This window comes from Carlito syrichta, unplaced genomic scaffold (genome assembly GCF_000164805.1).
Source record: "Carlito syrichta isolate Samal-C Ts95f unplaced genomic scaffold, Tarsius_syrichta-2.0.1 Scaffold315184, whole genome shotgun sequence".
Lineage (NCBI taxonomy): Eukaryota > Metazoa > Chordata > Mammalia > Primates > Tarsiidae > Carlito > Carlito syrichta.
The window spans coordinates 3,646-31,500 of NW_007259280.1; the positions used below are offsets into that span (position 1 = coordinate 3,646).

The 27,855-nt window shown below is 37.9% G+C and overlaps 1 protein-coding gene across 1 annotated transcript in view; it reads left to right on the forward strand.

Moving 5' to 3' along the window:
* The first annotated feature begins 165 nt into the window (after positions 1 to 165).
* LOC103275037 (N-terminal EF-hand calcium-binding protein 1-like) overlaps positions 166 to 27,855 on the forward strand; it is a 36,731-nt gene continuing 9,041 nt past the window's right edge. The window contains exons 1-4 of the mRNA XM_008072450.2: positions 166 to 298; positions 6,655 to 6,708; positions 19,417 to 19,529; positions 26,834 to 26,911. Of these exons, the coding sequence (XP_008070641.1) occupies positions 248 to 298; positions 6,655 to 6,708; positions 19,417 to 19,529; positions 26,834 to 26,911 (296 nt within the window). The 5' untranslated portion in view covers positions 166 to 247. The remainder of the gene's footprint in view (positions 299 to 6,654; positions 6,709 to 19,416; positions 19,530 to 26,833; positions 26,912 to 27,855) is intronic.

Sequence of the window (27,855 nt, forward strand, 5' to 3'; positions counted from 1 at the left end):
CCTTTTTGGGAACTCACGTTCAGAGAATCTCACCAGTTCACCTATGCCGTTGCCATCTTGCCCCGTCTCCCATGTACATACATTTTCAAAACATGTGGACTAGTCAGTGACACGGCATCCTTCCTTCAAGGTATAAGGAAAGCTCTGAGATAACCATGCATTACTACTCTGCCTAAAGTTTAACATATTGCTCTTGTGATTTCCCCCGCCCCATTCCGAAGGCTTATTAGAAGAAGACAACCAGTGGATGACCCAGATAAACAGACTCCAGAAATTAATTGATAGACTGGAAAAGAAGGTGAGTGCTTCTTTTTCTGTATTCTCTCTCTCACTTTTTAAGATATTCTGACCCAATATTCTTTGTTGCTTCAAAATCCATGGCTGCCCATAGACAGAGTAATATCCAGGATCCCAGTGAGTCTATGAATGGCTCCTTGAAAGTTATTTGGAGGTTTTGTTATGGTTAGAGCAAATGTAGAGGCTCATGTTAATTCTCCCTTTACCTCCTTCCCCTGATTATAATTTAAAATAGGATGTAAGGTTGAGAGTTAAATCTACTGCGTTGCCTGCCTTTTAGGTTGTCAAGTGGTATAGGTGGCAGTATGCTTGAATGGTACTATTGGCAGCTCTTAGGGACGACTTGGTTTAAGTCTTCTAACCTTTTAGAGTAATTCAAAGAAATGGCAGAGATATATACTAAATGATGAGATTCTAAACTCAACTTCTTGAAATTAGCAGACTACAGATGATTTTGGCATTAAAACTATATGGTAAGCAAGTAAGTTAAGATGTGATAGTGAGTTATTCAGAACTATATTTTATATTCCTAGTTATATTATTGATTAATTTGGTTAGTATCAGCTAGTCCTGATATTGTAGTAACATTCTCCTTAAACAACTTTGATGGTAGAGACAACTTTTGTCAATCAATAAGAGAATGTGTTTTCAGTGCATGCCAGCCACCAAGGAATAAACATTTATGTTTGTGACAGTCACTGACTTTGAAGAACCCATAATCTATTTATAAAAATAAGTTATAGCCAGGCTCGGTGGCTCAGCCTGTAATCCCGCGCCTTTGGGAGGCTGAGGTGAGTGGATTGCCTGAGCCTGCGGGTTTGAGACCCGCCTGGGCAGCGAGACCTCATCTCTACAATAAAAATAAAAAAATCAGCTGGGTGTGGTAGTGCATGCCTGTAATTTCGGCTACTCGGAAGGTTGAGGTGGAAGGATTGCTGGATCCTAGGAGGCGAGGCTGTGGTTGGCCAGAAGCGGCCACTGCACTCCAGTCTGGGCGACCGAATGAGACTCTAACTCAAAAAAAAAAAAAAAAAAAAAGTTATACTCTTAAAAAGAGAGAGAGAGAGAACAGATTTTTCCAAATATGTGGTGGCACAGAATTATATTCATAGTTGATGCTCAGCAAATATTTACTCACTGACTGAGACATGCTAAAGTAATGAAGTAGATGCTAAAATCTGTTGATGCTCACCTAAGGAATTGATTACTGTGACTTGAGCGCTCAGGAAAGACTTCATGCAGTAGGACGTGTTTAAGCAGGGCCTTAAAAATGGTGACTCAATTGAAAATTTGAGTGCAAGCAACAGAAATCACTTCTATAATCAAAAAGTGTTTTCCAGAAGGATATTAAAGTACTCACAGAATCAACAGATAGTCTTAGAGACCTGAATTCAGGAAAAGTCAGGAGACAAGATAACTCTTGAGATTTAGAGAGCAAAAAATACTCAACAGTCTCTTGAGTTACAAAGGAGTCCTAACCATTTCCAGCCTGTTGGCTTCTGCTCAAAATTCCACTTCCCTGGAGGGAGAGTCTGACTGGTCTTGTTAGGGCTGCATGCTGGTCTCCTGAATAGGGGAGAGGAAAACACTTTGATTAACAATTTCAGAGCACAGGATCAAAGGAGAAGAGATAATTTACTGAAAGACTCTATTGTCACTAAAATTGGAATAAATGCTGATTTCAAACTAAAAAAACTAATATTTACTATGGAAAAGTAAAATTTAGTAAATAGCAGTTGGAAAAAAGGATTCAGGTAAGACGATGGCATAAACAAAGTTTAAGTAGATCAACATGGTTAAGAGTGTTTTATTTATGAAAATAGTGACAAATAAGGTTGTATGGACAAATAGGGAGCAGATCATGGATGGCCTTAAAAAATAGACTAAGAGATTTGGACTTGGTTTTGGAGACAACAGGAGGCAATTATTATTTTTCATCAAATGAGTGACAATCCAAAAAGATGCGTTATATAGAAAATTGGGCAGCAAAATGCGAAGTGAATGAAGACAAATGCAAAATGAATTAAAACGAGAAAATTGGGCCAGAAAGGCTTGCTTATTCCTATAATTTTAGTGCTTTGGGAGGCCCAGGTGAGAGGATCACTTGAGGCCAAAAGTTCAAGACCACAATGGGCAGCATGAGACTTCATCTCTACAAATTAAAAATTAAAAAAATTAGCCAGATATGGTGATGCACACCTATAGTCCTAGGTACTCAGGAAATTGAGGTGGTAGGATAGTTTGAGCCCATGAATTCGAGGCCATAGTGAGCTATTGTTGTACCACTGCACTCGAGTCTGGGCAACAGAGTAAGACACAGTCTCTAAAACAAAAACAAAAACAAAATAATAAGAAACGTGAGGTCCAGAGTAACTAGAACTAGTTAAGACAATGACATTACTGAGTAACTTTGTGCACCTGAATCCATTGGGATTATATATGGCAAGAGATGGGTCTGGTTTAAGTTAGTGAGAAGAAAATAGCAGATTTGAAAGACCTGAAATGAAATGAACAGCACTATTGAAAGGATATGCTGAATAAAGAAAAGGGGGAGCTCAAACAATAATCTAATTGGTAACTTTTTTAATAGAGTGATTTGAGTTACTAACTCAGAAATGAAACAAAGGGCAACAACCAAAAAAAGAGAAAAAAGAAAAAGAATCTGATAGGAGCTTGTGTGTCAATTAATGATAACAGAAAAGAGGGAGACAAGTGAGAGATAATTTGTGAGGTGAGGTGAGGTAAGAGGTGACCTGGCTTTTTAGATATGTTAATTTCTAGGTACACCTAGTCAGATGCTAGTAAGAGAGAAGTCAGGCCTATAGGTTAAGGTTTCAAGAGCCATCTCCACAAAGATGGTTATTTAAATCTTAAATCCAGAGGATGGGTAAGTTCTCTCAAAAGGAGATGCTGTAAAAGAAGAGGAAGTTCAGGGAAACAAACTTGGAGAGTTCCAATCTCTCTGCCAATGTTAATTTACTAAATTTACATTGACCACTTACTGGAGCAAACACCTAAACTACAAGATTACTACAAATCAATTTTCTTCCTCCTTATTTTATTAACTGATCTGTAAGCTAGACTAAAAAAAAATCATAGAAAAATAGTGGCTATGAAAATTCGTTTTCCAATATTAGAAGACCTGGAAATCCAAAACCTCTATGTGAAAACCCAAGCTTATTAAAACATAAGGATTCAGATGTTAAGTAAGTTTGAATTTATTTAAAGAACATAAATACTTCTTTTAAAAAGTAGTTTTGAAGTTCTGAACAAAACTGTCTGTTTGGTACTGAACAAAACTGTCTTTATTTGGTATCTGAAATTTATATAGTTATTTTTAAAGGAATGGCTCAGACTTAGTTCATCCTTTTTTTCCAACTTTAAATCAAAGAATTGTCAAATCTCTTTCTTTCCTAGGCTTTTTTCTCCCCCTTTTTCTATGAAAGGTTTTATTTGAGCAGAGTCTATGAGGTTTGCTGAAAGTACAATATGATGGTTTTCAACTCTGGCCATGTGGAGCTCAGCGTGAGCTGTCTTAATGAATGGAGAGGCAATGCAAGTTCAGTTTTCTTCTGCAACTTATTCTGTACTATGCTGAATTAGGTTTTTAGAGAAAAACTACCCAATTGCCAAACAGTGGCTGAGTACACGTCATCTCACTGCTGACTACCTTGTCTCCTACAGTTGTTAACACTAGATTTGATCTCCCATTAAAAAGTCCTGTGGTGGATCATATGTTATCTTTTCTCTCCATTAAGTATTTATAATAAATCCTTTCTGCACTGAAACCAAGTGCCAGTCCATTCATGTGGGGTAATGTAACACTTGCAATTTCTACAAGTTTCTTCAGGTATTCCTTCTATCCATTCCATTTGAGGGTACCTGTGATGTACCTGTAGTGGATCATATGCTATTTTTTCTCTCCTTTTTTTGTATTTATGGGGATATACTGAGGTTATATCTTATGTTTTGCTTGATCTCTGCAGAAAACACTTTCTTTTTTTTTTTGAGTTGGAGTCTCACTCTGTCGCCCAGACTGGAGTGCAGTGGCCACTCCCGGCCACCGCAGCCTCGACCTGCTGGGCTCCGGTGATCCCTCCGCCTCAACCTTCCAAGTAGCTGGAATTACAGGCATGCGCTACCACGCCCGGCTGATTTTTTGATTTGTTGTAGAGATGAGGTCTCGCCAAGTTGCCCAGGCGGGTCTCGAACCCATGGGCTCAGGCAATCCACTCACCTCAGTGCGGGATTACAGGCTGAGCCACCGAGCCCGGCTATCTTTTTTTCCTTAATAAATCCTTCTTTTTATTTTTGAGTTAGAGTCTCACTCTGTCGCCCATGCTGGAGTGCAGTGGCCGCTCCCGGCCACCGCAGCCTCGACCTACTGGGCTTCGGTGATCCCTCCGCCTCAGCCTTCCATGTAGCTGGAATTACAGGCATGCGCTACCACTCCCAGCTGATTTTTTGATTTATTGTAGAGATGAGGTCTCGCTGCCCAGGTGGGTCTCGAACCCGCGGCTCAGGCAATCCACTCACCTCAGCCTCCCAAAGGCATGGGATTACAGGCTGAGCCACTGAGCCTGGCCAGAAAACACTTTTAATGTTAAACAAAACAATAAAGACAGCAATAAAACCCTTTCATTCTTCATGAAATCCTCAGTATCACAGGACATTCTCATTTGAAGGAATGTAATTAAGAATGTTACACTCATACAACTTATCTTAAGTATTTCTTATTTTAGATCAGGGAAGATAGAACTGAACAGTGTACCTGAATTGTTATCAGGGAAATAGTGACCAAGGTGATTACTATGCTAAAGTTTCCATCTATAGAGTACTTTTTAATTTTCAATTCATATTTATATGCATTATATATAATTTGACCCTCATGGAAAGCACTGAAGATAGGGCATTCATTAAGCCTTTCATTTATTCAGTATTTGTTGAGTATCAACATGTATCAGGTACTATTCTAGCAGTAGAAATAGAGCTGTAATCAAAAGAGGTAATATTCTTGGTCACTGGAGAGACAGACATAAAACAAGTAATCAAATTCATGAAGCAAGATAATTTCAGTTAATGGAAAGTGTTATGAGTAAAAAATAGAACAATATGATAGAGATGTGAGGGTGCTGAATCATTAAAGGCTATGTTCTGGGAAGGTCTCTCTAATAAGGACATGATATTTGAGTTGAGATATGAAAGACAAGAAGAAGTCAGCTAGATGAAATAGATGATTTAAAGCAAAGTGAACAGGAAAGTGAATCTCACAGAAGTTAAATAACTTGCCTAAAGTTCTATTATAAGAGAGCAGTGCAAGGCTGGGCGTGGTGGCTCATGCCTATAATTCCAGCACTTGGGAGGCTGAAGAGTTAGAATTTCTTGAGTCCAGGAGTTGGAGACCAGTTTAGGCAACATAGTGAGACCTTATCTCTGCAAAAAATAAAAATAAATAAGTTAGCTGACTGAGATGGCACTGCCTATAGTTCCAACTACTCGGGAGCCTGAGACGGAAGAACCGCTTGAGCCTGGGGGGTCAAGGTTGTGGTGAACCATTATCATGCCACTGCACTCCAGTCTGGGTGACAGAATGAGATGCCAACTAGAGAGAGAGAAAGAGTGAGAGAGAGAGCGGTACAGCTAGAGTTACATAGCTCTATTATTAACAAGCTTATGTTATGTTAGTCAGTCTGGATTTCTACAACTTTCTGTTTAATTTTTTTATCTATTTGAAGGAATTATTGTGTATAATTTTCACTTGGGAGCATGCTAGGATATAAATTCACAGGATGAAGTTCTCAGAGATGACAAACTTGGTTTCCCTGGGGACATTAGCATTATCTATTGATCGTTGCAGAAGACTCAAAGGTCTTTATGGGAGTCCTTCCATAGTATTTTCATTTATTTGTAATTCACTTTTTATTTAATAAATAAAATTAGTGCTAGAGTGTAAATGTATTATAACAATAGAGTGATGTTTATAATAGTCTCCCATAAAATGTAGAAATGTGGCCATACTCACAGTAAAATAAATCAGACTGCTAGACCTAGTCATTCTAACTTTTTCTTTTTTTTTTTAACCTTCCTGTTTTAATGTATCTCTCTCCTCCACTTTGCTCTCTGATGGCATCAGTGAAATAAACTTGATGCAATAACATACTGAACACATCTGTAACAATGAAAAAATTGGTACAAAGGGTCTTTATTGGAACAACTCAGTTTTTAAAAATGAGAATTATTTTATCTTTCAGATAATGAAGTTCTTCTTGTTCAGTATTAGCCATGAAAGAACTATGATTTGAATATATGGGTTTGTTTGAAGTTATCTTATTTCTGTCATTCTTCCTCTAATTGAAGGATCTCAAACTTGAACCACTGGAAGAAGAAATTATTGAAGGAAATACTAAATCTGTAAGTGCTTTTTCAAGGTAAAAAGTTTAGAAAAATATTATTTGAAAACATAGTTTATTCAAAAATTAGTTACTATATCAATGAAAAATTGAAAAAGTAAAAAGATATGTTTCATTATGCATGGTTAAGTAGTGTTTTCTAGATTGTGTTTTGTGTAAATTAATACCTACTTCACAGAGTTTTTGTGAAAGCACCTGGCTTGTAATAGTAATCAGTGCACAATGAAAATTTTATGGATGTATAAATCAAAGAGTTATTGAATAATTGAACGAATATAACTGAAAGAGAAGAGCAACATTCAAATAGCATCATAAACACATTTTGTAAATCCTGCTATGTTGAGCACTATCTATACCTGAGCTGAAACTCAGTTATATTCATTATTGAATTTCCAACTCTTAGCCTAGGGCCAGGCACATTGAAAATTCTCAGAAACAATTTTTTAAAGAATAAATTGATGTTGAGAGAAAAGGAAACGTTTATGTCCCTAAGGAAAAGATGTCCATCTAGAGCTGTAGCAGTTTACAGAAACTGAAAGAAAATGGACAAAGTGGTCCTAATAGGTACACTAAGATACAATAAAAATAAATTCGTAAATTAATTAATTAAAACACAACACATACCATGCTTTGTCACTTTATTTTTTGGCCAATATTTATAGCACATTCTGTTTCAGGACGTTCTGTTTACATTTACACTTAGTGGACATTTGGATCTTTAAAATCTTGGGTGCCTACAAGAAAATTTATTTTCTTATTTTATTTTATTTTATTTTATTTTTGAGTTGGAGTCTCACTCTGTCGCCCAGACTGGATTGCAGTGGCCGTTCCTGGCCACCACAGCCTCAACCTGCTGGGCTCCAGCAATCCTTCCGCCTCAGCCTTCCAAGTAGCTGGAACCACAGGCACGTGCTACCACGCCCGGCTAAATTTTTGATTTATTGTAGAGATGAGGTCTCGCCAAGTTGCCCAGGTGGGTCTCAAACCCGCGGGTTCAGGCAATCCACTCACCTCGGCCTCCCAAAGCGCAGAATTACAGGCTGAGCCACCGAGCCTGGTGAATTTATTTTCTTAATATCTTAAATGAATTATATGCTTTGTAGATGTTGAAGGGTCAGTCACATTTACATGAAACAAAGATAGGAAATACTTTTCATCTCTGAATCATGCAACTATTCCACAGATACTGACTACATGATAGAAGAAGGTGAGACCCACCTGTGTGTCAGATTCCTTCTCATCTATCCATACTCACAACACAAAGGGAATCTTCAGAGGAAGACTTGGAGGCTACTCAGAAAAGTTTAATAATGAATGCTACTATTAGAATCCTTCAATTAATGCATACTTTTCTTTGATATAAGCTGTATTTGTCACTTCATGTTTAGTGCCTTTATCCTTCCAAAGACAAAGATGTGGTCTGCATTAATTCATCAGGAATCCAGAATTTTTTGTTTTTTTAAATAAAGATGTGGGATATAATTCAGGGTTAGGTATACAAATGTTGATTATGCAGGTAGCCTTGTTGACGAGGTATGCCCCTCCCTCCCCTAGCAGTTTTCTTCAACTGTCAATCCCCCCCCAACAGTTTTCTATAGTATTATAATTATTCAAGGTCCACTTGTGAGTGAGAACATATGGTACTTTGTTCTTTGTTTCTGTGCTAGATCACTGAGTATGATCAACTCTAAATCCATTCAAGTTGCTGCAAAGTCCATATGCTTGTCCTTCTTTATGGCTGCATAATATTCCACTGTGTATATGTACCACATTTTTTTTATTCAGTCCAGCTTCGATGGACAACATGGTTCCATGTTTGTGCTATTGTAAATAGAGCTGCAACAAACTTATGTGTGCAGGTATTGTTTTTGTAGAATGATTTGAGTTCCTCCTGGTATATTACCAAAAGGGGAATTGTTGGGTCATATGGAAAGTCAATTTCTAGTTCTTTCAGATACCATCACACTGTCTTCCAAAGAGGTTGCACTAGTTTGCATTCCCACTAGCAGTGTAGAAACGTTCCTTTTTCTCCGCATCCTCGCCATCAAGAGTGCAAGGAGGCAGCCCACAGAATGGGAAAAAATATTTGCCAATTGTATATCTGACAAAGGCCTAACACTTAGGATCTATAAGGAACTGAAATGCACTAAAAGGAAAAAAACAAACAGCCCCATTAAAAGGTGGGCAAAAGACATGAATAGACACTTCTCAAAAGAAGATATATGGGCAGCCAACAGACACATGAAAAAGTATTCAGCCTCACTCATCATCAGAGAAATGCAAATCAAAACCACATTGAGATACCACTCAATCCCAGTAAGAATGGCTATCATTAATGAAACAAACAACAACAGATGCTGGTGAGAATGAGGAATCCAGAATTTTAAAGTGGTAGACTTTGGTGGGAAAATGAGGTGAAAGGAATGTTCAGCACACTTATTCAAACAGCAGAGTTGTGCAATCCCATAGGCACAGGAATTATTAACCTTTGGATAATGTATCTGTTATGGTCTTATAGGTTTACATGTAGGAAAAACTACACTACAGACAAGAAAAATGAACATAACTTTTCTAATGTTGTGATAGGTAGTTGTCTACTCTTAAATAATTTCCTAGTTTCTCTTTTTAGCTATAGGAAGAAAAATTGCCCAAGGATTGTTTGTGAAGGTGGCAGCTATTCCATTTGATGGTTGCTGACCAGACAATGCCAATGCCAATTTTAAAAGATGAACACACAAAACATTATTAATTTACTAGTGTCTAGAAATATCTTAAAAAAACAAGACTGGGAAAGAAGGTTCAGTTGTCAATATTGTTCAAAAGCAGGAAAGGATATTCCTTAACTATCTTCATGTGTAGAAGCAAAATAATTATGCTCTTTGGGAATAAACATATAGTAATGATTCGAACTGGTTTGTTTTTTCAAAAGTAACAAGATATTTGTCATTAAAAGTTGTATTTTTTTTATTAGTGGTAGTACAAGTATTGCTATCAATTCCTATAAAGTCCCCTATATTCAGAATGACCCAAATCACTTTTCACTGTTATTTCACAGCTAGTACTCATAATTATGTCCCACTATGAGTTCAATGATTTATTCTGATGCCCCAAACTAGTTTTAGAATTCATTGACTACAGAGATATTTTTCTTTTTCCAGTGAATGCACAAGAACTTTGAAAAATAAATTCCACATCAGGAGATAAAGAATAAATTTGTATTACACTTGGTTTTTTTAAAATGCTAATCTTTACTGATCCTTTGCTATGTGCCAACACATACACACATAACTCACTTAATCCTCACAACAGCTGAATAAGGTAGTGCTATCCTTAGCCTCATTTCTCATTTGACAAATGAATAAATTAAAGTGTAAAGAGGTCTAAATACCATAGTTGATCTTATGCAGTTCAATCCCAGACTTGTGCTCATCACCATGCTTGAACATTTTCAGCCCTAGTGCTTGGTGGATTTCTGGTCACTAAAGCAGACATTCTTTGCAAGAGAGGTTGTAGACTAACAGGTGATTGAGATTTCCTATCATGCAAGCAGAATAAATAATCTGGTAGGCTTGTTTAAGCACACAGCAAAAGTCCTGAACCCTAGCAACTGCCATATCTAGTTTTCTGAGCAATGAACCATTACATAATGATGAGTCCAGGATGTGATTTTTTTTAAGTCCTTTTTTTTTTTTATCGGCCCAGAGTAAGAGACGCAACATTTATTTAGTACCTATCATGGGCAAGATCTTTATAGCACTATTCTATTTAATACTCCCCCAAACTCTGATATAAGGATCACTGATCGAATTTTATGTATGAGAAGACTTAAGCCGAGAAAGATTTAGAAACTTGCTCAAGGACACATAGGTAGTAAAAATGAAGCTAATTCTTTTAGATTCATGCCCCTTGTTCTTAAAAATGAAAGAAGAAAGGAAAGCAAGGACAAGATGATGGTGGTAAATGAAACAGCATCTAACAATTGTGCAGTGCTGTAGAATTTCTAGGGCCACTTCACATCCTCTTCTGGAATGAACAGACAAATAAAATTAAGTTTATAAAGGGAATTCTAAGAATAATCAATAGCTAAAAGCAAAAGCATGTTTATTGTGTTTGGTCCACAAATAACTTGATCACCAACTATGTGCCAGGCCTGGAGAGAGGGTCTAGAAATAAAGTGGTGAACATCATAGGCTAGAAAACAGACTAAAAGAAAATGACAAGATCTACAATAAAATGTGATGAGGATTATTATAGAAAATTATAGATTTTTACAGTAAGGGGACACAACCCAATTTAGGGCACCAGATAATGTTTCCAGAATAATATATATTTAAGATAAGGCCAGAAACAATAAGCTGAAGTTTTTTTAAAATAATATTTAAATATATATGTTTCTACATTGGTTTGTTCTAACTTTGCGCTAAAAGAACCCTAAAGTGTTACATAAAAATATTAAAATGTTCCAGATGATTATAACAAGCATATTATAAAGACAGCAACTTTAGGAATTCATTTTATTCTTGCTATAATAAAATAGGAAATATACATCGGGGATAAACCTGTATCGAAAGTCCAAGGCAATTATTTTATGACTCATTGAACACTTGAGGATAATTTATTGTCATCTAGCTGTCAAGTACTAAGCAGTGAGTATGAATCATTGAAAGGTCAATGTGATTCTTGAAAGGAATCGCTCCAATCTGGGTATAGCCAAGTGTTTTGATCCTCTTGAATCTTTTTTGCCTGGTGCCACTGTGTACCTTGTATGGCACTTCTTAACAAATGACTATTAGAATAAGATGATCCCTTTCCAGACATTTTCTACATTTAAAGAGAGTTTTAAAAAGTCATCTAGTCACTATAATTTTAAATAAGGGTTGAGCATTCGTGAGGTTTTCAAAAACTCACACTTTTCTTCAGCACATTGTTGTAAATGCTGAAGTAGCTTATCATACAACAGGAGTCTATACATCTAATACCTTTTTCTGCCTCTTCAGGCTCATCTCAAGCCTATGAATAATGTCGTGTGATGTAAGTCAATTCTGCCATACACTCTTAAGAGTTTGGGGGGGTTAACACCAACTCATATGTCGGAGGCTATCAAAACAGTTTTGCTTTGCATTAACTGTTAAGACAGTCAATGAAAGCATGTAAGAAAGGCTATGGCATCTCTAAAAAAATGCTTGGAACACAATTGTAAATGTAGTAAATAGAGCCAGATAACATGAAAAAATAAGTTTCATTGAAAATATGTCTTTGTCTCCTAAAATTATAAAAGCTGACGTTTCTTGAAATGTTCCAATAAGTCAAAGGCAGATACAACTATAATCTGATGTTACTGGCAAATACCATTCCACAAATTCAGATTGACTCTTCATACACACACAGCACTTTTCAGTTCCAGAAATTCTAAATATTTCACCATAGTTCCATGGTAGCAAAATTTCTATACAGTGAATGATAAAAGCTATACTACCCCTTCTGTAGCAGAGAAACAAAAATGTAGCAACATAAAAGAATATTCCACCGTGAAAGAATTTTCTGCACTATTTGAAACTTGGGATCCCACATTTCAGTATGTTTTAAGATTGTGGATTTGACATGAAACATATAGAAAATTAACTAAACCGGGCTCGGTGGCTCAGCCTATAATCCCACGCCTTGGGAGGCTGAGGTGAGTGGATTGCCTGAGCCTGCGGGTACGAGACCCGCCTGGGCAACTTGGCAAGACCTCATCTCTACAATAAATCAAAAAAATTAGCCAGGCATGGTAGCACACGCCTGTAGTTCCAGCTACTTGGAAGGCTGAGGCGGAAGGATCGCCGGAGCCCAGCAGGTCGAGGCTGCGGTGGCCGGCAGCGGCCACTGCACTCCAGTCTGGGCGACGGAGTGAGACTCCAACTCAAAAAAAAAAAAGAAAAGAAAATTAACTAGATAGTAGGACTCCTTCCTCACTTTTCCCCTATTCCATATTCCACAACTTACCTTGTCCTGGCCAGCATAGACAATTTAAGTGCTTTCTTTGGAAAGTCTACTTTAAATTACCCATGATTCAAAAATCTCCATTTGTCAGAATAGTTATTTAACTTAGGTAGATTATCTGAGCCTTGTAAATGAATTTTTTTGTAACTATCTTAGGAAAAGAGGGAAAAAAATAGGGTTGATTTGGGTTGCAAAGTAAAAGCTGGGAGCCAAGATTTAATTTTTCCAAATCATACTCACATCAATGCATATAAATAAATGAAGTTAGCTCTTGCTACATAAAAAACCACCCTCAAAATCCAGTGAACTTAAAACAAAACCACAATTTTGCAGGTAGGCAATTTAGCCTGGAATCAATGGGATAGTTCTATGGTCTTGGATGACCTCCTTGAGGTATCTGTCATTAGCTGCACATCAGTTTTGCTAATCTTGGTTAGGCTTTCTCATATGTTTAGGGGCTCAGCTCTGCTCTGTGTAGTCTGTAATCCTCTAATACAGGGATTGGCAAAGTACAGCCTACTATCTTTTTTTAACAGGAAGTTTTATTGGAACATAGCCACACTCATTTGTTTACATATTGTCTATGGCTATTTTCACACCACAATAGCAGAGTTGAGTAGTTACAACAGGAACTGTGTGAAACACAATGCCCAAAATATTTACTATCTGTCCATGTACAAATAAAAGTTTGCTGGCCCCTGCTGTAGCAAGTCTTGTTCACATGACAGTCTCAGGGATCCAAGAGAAAGAGTGGAAACTCACAGGCCTCTTGGTATCTAAACCTGAAACTGACACACTGTCAGTTTTGCCATATTTATTGGCCAAAACAAGTTAGAAGGACAACCCAGATCCAAGGGGAGAAAAAACAGCATCCATGTCTTGATGGGAGGAGTTGAAAAGTCACATTTCAAAGGATTAGAGTCAGGGATTAGTGGAGGATTCTGGTTGTTTTTGCAATCCATCCTTACTTGATCACATAAGAATTACCTTCAGATTAAAAGAACTATAATGGAATCAGTGAATATACATGTATATATCTCATTAGGAAAGCCTTTGAGAGTCATCTGAGTCATTGTTAATCACAAACACCTGACCAAGAAGTGCCTGCAGGTTCCTGTGAAAAGGACATGTTCACCATTATTTTGGTAGAAATTAACTTGAACTCTACATACTATTAATATTAAAACCATGTGCCTTGGCTGGTCCAAGTACAGTGGAGTTTGCAACTAATTGATCACAACAAGTTACAGACTTTGTTTCTTCTCCACTCCCACTGGTCTTCACTTGACCAGTCTTTAAAAAAAAAAAAGTGCCTGACTTGAAATATGGTATGGGGGATACAAAACCTTAGGAAACAGATACAGTCTTGCATTTACTGATTCTTGATCCCTGATGCTGAGAAATTATAAACGAAAGCTCAATGAAAATTGTTGAGCTTATTAAGGTGGCTACACTATAAAAATAAAACAATTATATCCAAAGTACAGAATGATTCCAATTCAATTAAAGTTTGTTTCTTGCCCGGTAAACAGTCCACACAATGATTTAGGACAGCCGTCTCCAACCTTTTTGGCATCAGGGACCACTTTCGTGGAAGACAATTTCCATGGAATGAAGGGTGAGGGATGGTGATTTCAGGATGAGTCAAGCACATTACATCTGTTATATACTTAATCTCTATTGTTATTACATTGTAATATATAATGAAATAATCATACTACTTACCATACTGCAGAACCAGTTGGAGACCTGAGCTTGTTTATCTGCAACTAGATGGTCCCATCTGGGGTGATGAGACAGTGACACCTGAATTGTGTTGCTTATGTCCAGTTTACTCCATAATCTTGTTTTGATTTCTGTCACTGCAGAAAACCCTGTTTCACAGAAGTAAGATATTGGAAATGGAAGCAGGCTTTTCAATGTATTTTGCAGCAATCTCAGGATATTCCACCTTGACTTTAATCCAGAACATATGGAGATGTGAAGACGTCTCAAACATATGTCTAAGGTCACCGTCATTTGTGATCTCAAGGAGTTGACCCTCTTCTAGCACGGACAAAGTCAATTCACCTGGCTTATTCACAAATGGGTCGCAGATCCATTCATTCCCAGTTCAGAAATCTTTTGTGGTTGGGAAGTAATGCTCAAACTCTTGTGAAAGCCGAGATAGGTGATGGCTCCATCTCTTTCAAAATCTCTGCTAACATTTGAAACACGTCAAAAACCCAATGTTCACTCATTTTCCCCATAATTTCAGTTTGGCTTTGAATATAGCAGACTTCATCAGATGACTTAAACACAGTTGTCGCTCTCTCCTGAAGTGACAGATTGAGTTCATTGAGCAGGTTGAATATGTCACACAAGTAAGCAAGTTTTGCGATCCATTCTGTGTCACTGAAATGTGCTGCCAGTGGTGACTGTTTTTCTAAAAGAAATCTCTGGATTGGCTCTTGTTAACTCAAAAACTCTGTCCAGTAATTTACCTTTAGAAAGCCATCTCACTTCTGTGTATAAGAGAAGACTTGTGTGCTCTGGGTCAATCTCCTTACAGAGCTATGCAAACAGATATGCAGTAAGGGCATGTACTTTAATGTGGTTGCTAATTTTAATCACATCCTTCAAAACGTTGTTAAGTTCAGGTGACATTTTTCGGCTAGCCAGCACTTCTTTATGAATGACGCAGAGTGTAGACTCACATTCAGAAGCTACTTCTTTGACCCAAGTAGTGAAACCAGAAAACTATCTAGTCATGGCAGCTGCTCCATCCGTGTGTATACTGCCACAAGTTGACTACTTCAGTTTTCCTGATATGTAATCATTCAAACACTTGAATAGTTCTGTACCTGTGGAATTGGTTGGCAACAAAAGTGTACATAACATATCCTCATGCACATCCTGCTGAAAATATATCACACAAAAACAAGCATTGTTGCCTTGTTGTCAATATCAGTAGACTCATAAACCCCAGATTGTGTACATGACTCATTAATCCTCTTTAATAATTGTGCCTCAATATCCTCTGCTATCTCAATTTATCTAGTTATGGTGCTTGCTGAAAGAGGAACACATGCAACTTTTGAACTGCAGCCTCCCCTAAAAATTCACGAAAAATGTCCTTGGCAGCAGGCAGGAACAACTCTTCACCAAGAGTAAAGGGCTTCTTAGCTTCAGCAATGTGGTTAGCCACTAAAAATGATGCTGTCAGTGCAGATATATTTGAAGTGATGGCCGTCAATAATTGCTTCTGTTCTTTGTGTTCAAGTTTTGTTTTTGATTTTTTTTAACTCCAAAGGCTTGTTTTTTTTAGTGCAGGGTGCTTGGTTTCCATGTGATGAGGCAGTTTTGAAGGTTTTATGACTCTGTTGGATAACTGGTTGCCACATATTGTACAAAGCAGGCTTGGAGAATGTGAATTGCCTGTTACAATGAACACTTAATTTAAATAGGACTCTTGGTATTTTCTTCTAAATGCAGCTTTCTATTTTGTTGGCAGTCTAGGAGTCTTCTGCTATCTTATCATTGGGTCTTTCTTCCTTTTCAAAGAAGTCCTCCAGTGACATTTGTTTTTTTACTCATTTTGGTTAGGGTTAGCTTGTGGGCTTACTCAAACTGCGACTGAGACAAGTGTGCAATGTGAGTAAGAGATACAGATGAAAGTGGTAAATATAATAATGAGTGAGCCACACACGAACTAAAATAAATGTTGGATTCTGACTTAAAGCCTGCCACCAGATGCAGCTGCACAATTGAAGTACATCAACTCACTTGAAACTCACTGATAGGGCTTTGATATGAGTCAGCAAGCAATTGATTTATTATGGTCTCTGTGCAGTCAAACCTCACCACTAATGTTAATCTGTATTTGCAGCTGCTCCCCAGCATTAGCATTACTGCCTCAGCTCCACCTCAGATCATCAGGCATTAGACTCTTATAAGGAGCACACAACCTAGATCCCACGCGCACACAGTTCACAATAGGGTTCATGTTCCTATGAGAATCTAATGCTGCTGCTGATCTGACAGAAGACAAAGCTCAAGCAGTAGTGGGAGTGATGGGGAGAGGCTGTAAATACAGATGAAGCTTTGCTCCCTTGCCTGCCACTCACTTCCTGTTGTGTAGCCCAGAGGGGGAGGGGTTGGGTACCCCTGATTTAGGGGCACAAGATCCTTTCATTTGTGGTTCTGCTATTCCTCAAAGGAGATTTTCATCCTACCAACAGAAAAGATAAAGAGAATGTGAAGGAGGCTTATAGGTTTTTCAAAAGTCTTGGCTCAAAAGTGGCACACAGTACTTCTGCTCATAAACTGTTGGTGAGTACTCATCAATTGGTTATACCTAACGGCAAGAGAGAACTGAATGCAGAATCTATGTACCTAGAAAGAAGAGGAGTGAACGACTTGGAGTTTCTGCCACAATCCACCTTCTGGTGATCAAATATTCATTTGCATCCTTCTTTCCACGTGTAGATCACACACACAGATCCCTCCACAAGGGAGATAACCCAAACTTCCCTCCAGTGAGTCTTCTAGTTAAAAAATGTATGATCTCTGGTTGATGTTCAGTCTTCTCTCTGAGTTCAGAATATAGTCCCTTGAAGTCTGACAAACTTATGGAGGATGAGATAAGTTATCTTCCTATACAATGATAAAACTGAGTCAGGATAAATGCTACAAAAACTGCCATTCAGAAAAGGGAAACACATCATATTCACTGGTTGATCGCAATGGTAAATTTATACTGGGAAGGCATTTTTCAACGAAGTTCTGCGATGAGACATTAGATCTCTATTCTGTGAGAAACTCTGCAATCCGTTGCTCCTATGAAAGATCTTTCTTGGCCCAATATCTTCCATGATCACATCTGGAACAGACCACTGAGGAGAATTGCCCTTCTCGGAAGTTTTGCACTATCCATAGTCTGTCTCTTTCTCATATAAGTCTGTAGGCCCAAATATTATTTTAAAGTTTAAACAGTAGGAGGATTTTAAGACTGGGATCAAGATTTTTTTGGCAATATTTTCTTCAGAAATTTAGTTGATTTTTAATCAATTTACATTTAGTCATTTTCATGTGCTAGTAACCAACCATATCTAATGCCATTACCCAGGATTGTTTTTAAGCTTCTTTTCATTACTATAAGCCTTATGAAGATGAGCATTCTAACTTGATCCATCACTCCGTGCCCAGAATCCAGAACCTTGTCCTTACTTGACACAAAGTAGGAGTGTTTATGAAATATACCGAATGCCTAACATAGTGTCTACAATATAAATGGTGCTCAACAGATAGTAGCTCTTAACATGAAGGGAGAAACTCATTGGAATAGGGGACAGTAGACAAGGGTTTAATTCTAGTTCTTTTAAGATACATAGCTGTTAATGATGTGCAAGTTATTTTTCTAGATCATCTTTACATTTTTGTGTTTTGTTTGAGTTTTTGTTGGTTTTTGTTTTGGTTTAGTTTGGTTTGGTTTTTTGCAATTTTATCATTCACACCAATTCTTACTTTTATTTTCCCTTTTATAATTTTACTCCCAATTCTTAAAGAAGAGGAAAAGTTAGTTTTTTTAAATTAATTAATTAATTTTAATTTTAAAGTTGTAGGATACAATTCAAGGTTAGGTATACAAATGGTCATTGTGTAGGTAAAGTTTAGGCCTCACTTTGGTCCCCACTTCACCTGGTTTGAAATCAGGTACCCTTATTGATAAGGTGCCCCCTCCCTCTGGGCAGTTTCCCACTACTGCCAATACCTTTCTTATAGTATTATAATGGTTCAGGGCCCACTTATGAGTGAGAATATGTGGTACTCAGTTCTTTGTTTCTGTGATAGATCACTCAGTATTATAGATTCTAAGTCCATCCAATTTACTGCAAAGTTTGTAATTTTGTCCTTTTTATGGCTGTATAATATTCCATCACGTATATGTACCACATTTTTTTATCCAGTAAAGAAGAGGAAAAGTTTAATGGTGAGATCTAAATTTCATGAGAAGCCCAAAGGCAGCTCTTAAGGTCTTCAAACTGCAATTGCTATTATGCTAATAGAATTTGCTATGAGAAACAGTTGTCATCCAACCCAATGTGATTAAACATAGGCACCCATCTAATGCCATGACCTCTTTAACAGGGATTGTTGTTAAGTGGTAAATATGCCTGAGAACCCTGTAAAAGTTCATTGGAAATGCATCAGCGAACATATTTTTGGAAACGTGGTTGTTTGTAATAATTGTGACATCTGTCTAATATCACTAAACAGCCCAGTAGAAGCTGGAGGTGTGCAGTGTGCAATAGGAATTCTCTTTAAAATTTGGTAAATAACTCTAGGGCAGTGATTGCAGCCTTGACTGCACATTTGAGATACTTACGGAGGTTTTTAAAAAAATACCAGTGCCTGGGCCCACTCCCAGAGATTCTGATATAAATATAAAGGTAATTTTAAAATGTCCCCAGTGATTCTAATTGAGAATCACTGCTTTTAAAAGGGAAACACGTCATCATAAAGGACATTTTGTTTAGCTTCTGTTACTAGAGGCAAGGAGAATATCCTGCTTATATTACAGCCTTTATACAGCTTTATACTTGGAATAGTCATGGCCTTCCTTGATCACATTTTTGGATGACAGTCATTGGCTTTGTGAAGCGGGACAATGGAATGGGCAGTAGGAGTCAGCTTAAACCTGGCTCTGTGACTGCCAAGACAGTAACCTTTGCCCTTTCCTTGGCAGCACATCATGCTGGTACAGCGTCAGATGTCTGTGATAGAAGATGATTTGGAAGAATTCCAACTTGCTCTGAAACACTACGTGGAGAGCGCTTCCTCCCAAAGTGGATGCTTGCGGTAAGTGCTCCTGCTCAGGGGCTTTGAGGGGGAGGGTGCGGTAGATGAGGCTGGGGGTCTAGAAGACAGGCATTTGAGAACCCTCATGTCAAGTTATACAGAGAATTCCAGGCCTCTGGGTGATGCTGGCAGCCTTTAACTGGATGTTTTATCTTTGATCCTGGGACCCTGTGTTCTTTGATCATTAGGGGCACCAAGCAAAATAAAATGGAGAGAACAACTTGAATGACAAGAGGAGATTGAAATTCCTATTTTTGCATCCAGGCAGCCCACACTCTGCTTTAAAATCGTCTCTAGTAGACAAGGCTCCAACTCAAGGATATCTAGCTGTGATTGCTCCTTTGGCAGTTCACCCTATGGACTAATAACTGGTTCAGCCATTTTGAAATTGCAGAGACCCCTGAAGTCATGCCTTCAGGTATTGGTCATTTAAAAAAAAGGAAGGAAGGAAGGAAGGAAAGAAAAAAAAGAGCTATTTCCTTTTCTCTTTCGTGACTACCACCTGGCTCAAGCTTCTATTATCTCAGACTACTATTCCTCATCTTCAATTTTTATCTGCAACCAGTCCAATAAACAACTACAATAATAATCTTCCAGAAACAATAACCATAGAATTCCTTTCATTAGGAACCTGCAGTAGCTCTCTGATGAGTATCTTATCAAGTGCTAGAGGTTTGTCCTGTTTATCCGTCCAACAGACTCAGGAATCCAGATCACTGCTGTCATTCATTCTTTCCCACCTGAAACCTCTGCCTCCTTTATGCACAGGTATTTTCCAGCAGAATCTGTCCATTCCTACCACTGCCTCAAGCTAGCTATTCTCCATCCCAAAATTGTACATTCAGCTTCAGATCTCCACTAGCCCATGCTCTACCTCAAGTTCAGAGCCCAGCCCCAAATTCATCTGCTTTTAGAAAACATCCACAGTCAAATCTAACTCTACCTTGTGAGCTTGTTTAAAGCAAATACTGCTTTGGGAAAGTTTTTAGCAGGTGTGTGTGTGTGTGTGTGTGTGTGTGTGTGTGTGTGTGTGTGTGTGTGTGTACATGTGTGTACATAAACATTTACTTCATGTCTCTGGGAAGCTTTGCTTTTCCTCTCAGCGATGATATTTTTTCATACCCCAGCAGAATCCTTCTTCATCTGAGAAGTCTGACTCTGGAATTACACGTGGGCTTTTACTAGCTGTGTGGTTTTGCAAAAGACCTTCATCAGTTCTAAGTCACAGTTTTCTCATCAGGAACCTCATAAGATATGTGTGAGAAATAGCTCATGTACAGTGCTCAACACAATGTCTCCTGTCCACTGAAGACCATGAAACGAGCTGGGGTCACTGCTGCATTTACTGTTGCTTCCTTATTGTCCAACTGGCTGACTTCCTCTCTAGAGCATGAGTATAGTACTTGCTTGGTGTCCAGTATTGTCTTTGTAACAGGAGCACAGGAAATGCTGTGCTTCCATGATTATTGTTATTCAACTTCATGCCAGGCTCAGAAGGGCACAAATCAAAATCCCACTTTAGTCGTTTTAGTTCAGTGACTCAAGAGAGATTTGCAAAGGTAGGAATTTATATAGTTTTTAAAAGCCTACTCATTTAAAAATAAAATTGAATATTTTAAAAATGCAAAAAGAATCCTATATATACCTTTCACAGTATAAATGTCCCAAAGTAGAGCTTAGTAAGTTCTTTTTAGTGAGGATAAAAAGAAAATAAAGTCTATTTCAGTGCACCACAATCTCCAGGGATTGATTGGATGTTTTACATTTATGAAAAGGGCACAAAAAGTTTATTTTGTAAGATTCAGAAACAGTAAGGTGTGTTGGGAAAGTGACCTTGGGCTACTGGAACGGCCCTAGGGAAAGGAAAACAGGCTGTGGGAGAGTAAGAGAGTAAGTAGATTTGTGCTGCCTGCTGCAAACTCTGTTCTCTCAACCACAAGAAATTGCTCCATCAGCTCCTACTGTGAAGGAAAGAGAAGGAGAGTGTCTTCTTTCTGAGATAAATAGACTCTCAGCCTCTCTTTTTCCTTTGCAAGACTGGTTTGTTTCTTCATTCACTGGTTGTTGTTTATTCACTTCTTATTGCTGATATTTCAGCAAATTTCTTTCTTTTGTTGGAATTATCCAAACATAGACTATATCAGATGGAATGAACAGCAGAAAATCACTACACACAGATGGAATATATGTAGAATAGGTGCTGTGCCAGGAAGTCTGTCTAAATTCAATTTTTCAGTTGTACCATTTAATCAATTCAATGTTCTGCTGGTATCAATTGATAAACAATCAAATGCCACTTATGCCATCAGTCATGGCTCAATGTGACCAGCACAATCGCCTGGTGCATTGCTGAGAAAGTAGAGCACTGTGAATATCAGAGTTTTGGTAGGTTTTTCTCTCTTAATGTTTAACTTAGCCTCACTATGCCTAGACACAAAATTCTCCCATAAAATAAGATAGATATTATTGAGGACTAACAAGAGTGGGCATTTTGCACCCATTTTCTTAGGTAATCTTCACAGCAATCATCAGAGACACATACTATATCCAGCTTAGAAAAGAAACAAGTTCAACTGAGTTAAAAAAAAAAACAACACAAGTTTATCTGAGTGTTTCTTCTTGCCAATGTTTTGTCAACCTTAAGTTAGAGTTTTCTGGATTTTCTGTGGCTAACCAGAGGTAATATAGACAATATCCATGCTGTTCTAATTACAACAGATTCTTAAATTCAAGTCACTGAATAAGAGAAGTTTTTGCCCCCTGAGTATTTGATGATTAGGAGGCTTAGAAATGGGAACTGGCAGAGGATTTGTCATAGTAGTTAAATGAGTTAAAAAGAGTTAAGTTAGTGAAAAACTCAAGCAGATCATGTGGACCCATGTATATAACACATGCACACACATCATTTGATATGATTCTTCACTTATTTTGTAATGACGAGAGTTCATTAATTTCTGTGTTAGGCATGGGGAGGTACTAGTTGAATATATGCAGTATACACAGCATGTTCTCAAAACCATCCTTGACATTGGAGAATGAGAGAGTAGTTTCTGCTTTCAAGGATCATAGAATCTAGTTGGGGAAATAGGATACTCATTCATGAAGGTAAGAGAGTAATTAAAGCCACATTCTGGGCATAGCCGTTAAATAGAATAAATGATTTCTACAGTCACTCTCTGCTATAAAATTCTAGAACTTGAATGTGTTCAAAATTCCATGTCAAGGGCCTAGGTAACATAAATGTGGGATTGCATTGTAAGAATCAACCCTGAGACATTTTAAGAACTAAAATGGAATGAAAAAAAAAACAACTAATGATGGCACATTGACCCATTTCATTATTTATCAGTATTTCTACAGATGAAATAAATTAGTGGCCAGAGTTCAGTATGGAGATATGTGAGGACTGTCTCTCCTGTTGTGTTTCATAGGCCTTGTGGGCTAAGTAGGACATGTACACGGGGAAGGAAGAAGCCAAGAGGGAGGGTCCTATCTATTATGGATGGTTGCCTCAGGTAAAAGCTTTAACACCAGCTGTTCCTGAGCCACATGCTTTTCCATTCAAAGCCATTTCACTGACACATTTTCCAGTTGCCAGGAATATATTCAAGGTCTCCTCAAGCTCAGGGCTGAAGGTCTCAGGGACTGCACCCAGAAACAGCTTAGCCAAAGAACTCTTGCTTCCACCAGTGAGTGTTAAGTATCACAGGAAGTATAAAGATGTCAAGGAGAAAGATAGAGGTCGTTCTTGGTTAGTAGAGTCAAATAAACAACAGATCAGTGGTGTATTGTGCAGTTTTAAGTTTACAAATAATTGAAAGCTTATCATTCAAGCCCTAAGCTGTTTAGCAATTGCTAACATAAAGCTTTGTAAAAATTATTTCATAGTTGACCTTTTCTTTCTGTCTCAGTGTCATCATTGCATAAACATCATTATCTGTATCATAGAGTCTCAAATATCAATGTCCTTAAATGTCATTGCCCTATATTGGTCTGTTTGGCCTTTTGAAAGCACCAAGTCCATAAAGCAATTTGGGTCAGCATTTTCACCCCTGTCCCTTTGGGACAAAATCTGTGCTCAGTTATCACAGAGCTTCTTATCACCTTTTGTAGGTTTCCTGCTCTTTGCCAGAGTGCAGCTCTCGGAGCCCAAATGCCTAAATTCAAAGCATAGTTTACTCACTACTAGCTGTGTGACCTTGGATAGTCATTTAGCCTCTCTATTCCCCAGTTTTCTGATCCACAAATCCATAAGTAATGGGGGAAAAATAAATGGAGAAAACAATAGCATCTACCCATATGAGATAGGAATGCTTGCAACTGCAGTCTAGAGAAAGCATAGTAATAGTCTCATATTGACAAGAAGACTGGAGGTAGCAATCTCAAGATTACTTCTAGTTTAATGTTGTCATTCAAAGACCCCAGATCTGCCTTGCAGCTCTGCCATCTGGGTCTTCACCAGATGGCCTACAGTCGGGAAGTAAGAGAAAGGTGCAGTCCCAGCAAGCTCTCATCTATCTGATCCTAAGGATGCAAAGGTTTGTTGCCTCTGCTTCCCAGCATAATTCCCTCTGCATCTCCTTGGCCAGAACTCAAGTCACAGGGCCATTCCTGGCTACGGGGGACATTAGGAAACAAGTGTCCCATGGAGGGGAATAAGAATGTCATGACAGTCTCAGTCCAGCACTAATTGGCACATCGATTGGGTACATTGCAAACTGAACAATGGCAGGGTCCTGTTGGCAAGAGGAGAGCAGCAGTTGAGGAGGCAATAGACAGTGTTAGCCCCATGACACCCAGAGGAGCTGTGAAGGTAAAATGACTTAATCCATGTAAAATACTTAAACTGGGGCCTGGAACAGAGCAACACATGTTAGAAATCATCATCACCATCACTATTATTAGTGCTTATATTATTAAGTTAGCTTGCTACATCTTATTGTTTTTATGGATATGTCCACTTTTCCCTCAGTTTCTTTTCTGGTTTGCCCCCTCACCCCTGTTCCTTTTTTACTTCTTAGCTTTGACACTCTTAAAGCTTAGGTTTCATAGCTATTCACCCAATGAAAGTGATAATTTTCTTTAAGCTCTTGGGCTAACTACTAATTAAACACACACACACACACACACAAACACACGCACACGCACACACACACACAAATATGCCAAGTACTAGGTTAAGCATTCGACATGCAACACCATATTTAATCCTCATAGTACTATTATTACCACATTTTGCAGATGAGAACACTGAGGTTGATTAATGGGCCCAAAGTGACACAGCTAACAAATAGTGGATGGTATGTTCTCACTCATAAGCGGACCTTGAACAATTATCTTAATACTATAAGAAAGGGATTGGCAGTAGAGGGAAACTGCCAGGGGAAAGGGGGGTGGGATTGGCAGTTGAGGGAAACTGCCAGGGGAAGGAGGGGCATACCTCATCAACAAGGGTACCGTGCATGACACACATTTGTATGCCTAACCCTGAATTGTACCCCACATCTGTAAAAGAACAACAACACAAAGACAAATTGTTCACATTTAAACAACAACAACAAATAGTGGATGGTCTGTTGGGCCATACTTTAAACTGCTATCATTTCACATTGTGATGTCCCTTTTAAATCCTTTAAAAGCTTGAGCATTACTTTAAAATTTTATGAATTTCTTAGGGTCTTGTGGCTAGTTTGAAAAATGAAGGGTTCAAATAGCTGGATAAGTAGACTTTTAATGTAATAAGTAATACAAATAAATTAGTTTGCAAGAAGCAGTTAATGAAAATGCTGGGCTGAGTATTTTAAATCTTATCCTAAAGAAAATACATGGATTGTAATTTGTTCATTACACTGTTAGGTTTTGTTTGGGGATTACAAACCCCTCTGAGATTATGATGGAAGATATGGATTATCTTCCTATGGAAAAAACATATATGCACATTTGCAGATTGTTTCTGGGATTTCAAGGAAGCCTAAAAAGCCTATTCGTGAACTCCTGGGATTAGAAAATCACAAATTCCACTTTCTATCCAACTCCTATGATTCCATAGTTAACCTTTTCACAGAAAATCTGATGTTGAGCTAACAACATTTGTTACATCATACTGTAATGAACCAGACTCTAAAAACATTTACAAAGAGCTGAAGAAAAAAAAATAAATTTTTGTGTAGTTACTGCCACCTGCTGGTCACACCTAGGTAAACCCTAAATCTACATTAACTATTTTACAAGTTCTCTGTTAATTCTTATTTTCTAATTCCTCATTTTGCTTTCAAATATGTCTATATTGTGAACCATTAGGCTGCACAAGTTGTACTTTTGTAATTATGTTTTTAAAGGAATTTTTGTCTCCCACTCAAGTTTATGAATCTGTTCTCTCTTTATTCCTGTTTAAATATTAATTTGAATCCTTATCATTTCTCACCTAAGGTATATTTCACTACCTTTTCATTGTTTTGCATGCTCTCCATACAATAACCATGTTATTCTCCCTTCCTTAAGTCCTTCAGTGGCTCCTCACTATTACTGGATTAAATCTAGTCTTTACCTCAACCTGTCTTTTCAATCAGCCTCTTCTCTTCACTCCTCCAAAACATATGATATAGGCTCTTAGTCGCCTTCAGGCTATCCAAAAGGACTGTAAAGGAACAAACCTATCTTCCCCAAGTTGTAAATTAAAAAACAAAAACAAAAAACTTCAATTATGACCAAAGTGTGGGCTCTCAAACTTGGCCCAGAGACAAAATTGGGGTGTGACAAAGAGAAAGAGGATCATTAAGGGATGGGCAAAATGGGAGTCACTTGTATAACAGCAGTGTGGCCCAAGCGGTCCAAATGGCATAGGGCAGGACCCCAAGCAAAACCTGTCAATGTAGGGATGAGGTAAAACTAAGAAGTGGGCAAAGCTATGGTGGTTGACAGGACCAATCCAAAAAGCTATATGTGAGGACAAAGGCAGGTAGCATACACTCACATTTTTCTGAACTATGACACAGCTGAAGCTCAATAAATATTTTTGAATGAATTAATAACATTTTACAAAAAGTTATACTTACAATGTCTACAATAAACTGAGACTTTTTTCCATGATGCCAAAACAGAAAACTAAAAATATTTTATGCCAGACAGACCTACTGAGTGAATTAATTCTTGACAAACCTGTTTGATTTTCATGCAGGCAACATAGGTTTTTTTCCAATATGAATGGATGAGACCCTTTCATACCATGTGTACAGATGATTCAAAAAATTAGTTTGCTTCTTTAATTTCCAGTAGCTAATTATATACTTTTTTTTTCATTTCAGTATTTCTATACAGAAGCTTTCAAATGAATCTCGCTACATGATTTATGAGTTCTGGGAGAACAGCAGTGTGTGGAATAGGTAAGTTGTGAGCATGACTAATTTTCTGTGAAGCCAGGGAAGTGGCACTATACATGGTGTAATTTAAGATTTGTAGAAAAGTTTCATTCCATTTACCTCACCTTAAAATCTGTCCCATTTGCCCATTACCCTCAATCCTACACTTAAAAAACATGTATTTCATGGATTAGGAATCACTTCCTTTGAGAAACACAAATACTTTTAGTAATGATCCCACTTTGAGTCTTACCATTTTACTGGTGTTTTCACATAAAATTTAGATAGGGGTTATAGTTGTCTAAGGCAGGTGAGGGTAGTGGTCAGGATGGAGACAAAGGATGCAGAAAAAGGAGTAGAGAAAAAGCTTTACTTCCTAATTTTTTTCATAAGATAAGCTCTATGGTTATCTTAATTTATAATAAAACTTCATATAATGGTTAAGATCATCATAGCCCAACACCTTGTAAATGTCCTTAAATACTGCAAATAAAGGGGAAATTCAAGACATTGGCAAAGATGAAAAACAAATTAACTTCTTTGAAATTGAAATGAATACTGGTAAATAACCAATATATAATTTTTAAAAATGGGATGAAAGGAGCCGGACTCGGTGGCTCAGCCTGTAATCCCACGCTTTGGGAGGCTGAGGTGAGTGGATTACCTGAGCCTGCAGGTTCGAGACCCGCCTGGGCAACTTGGCGAGACCTCATCTCTACAATAAATCAAAAAATCAGCCGGGCATGGTAGCGCATGCCTGTAATTCCGGCTACTCGGAAGGCTGAGGCGGAAGGATCACTGGAGCCCAGCGGGTGGAGGCTGCGGTGGCCGGGAGCGGCCACTGCACTCCAGTCTGGGCTACAGAGTGAGACTCCAACTCAAAAAATAAATAAATAAATAAAAATAATAAAATGGGATGAAGGAAATTTTTGCTAGTCAGAGATTATATAAAAGATTCCAGATGGTTT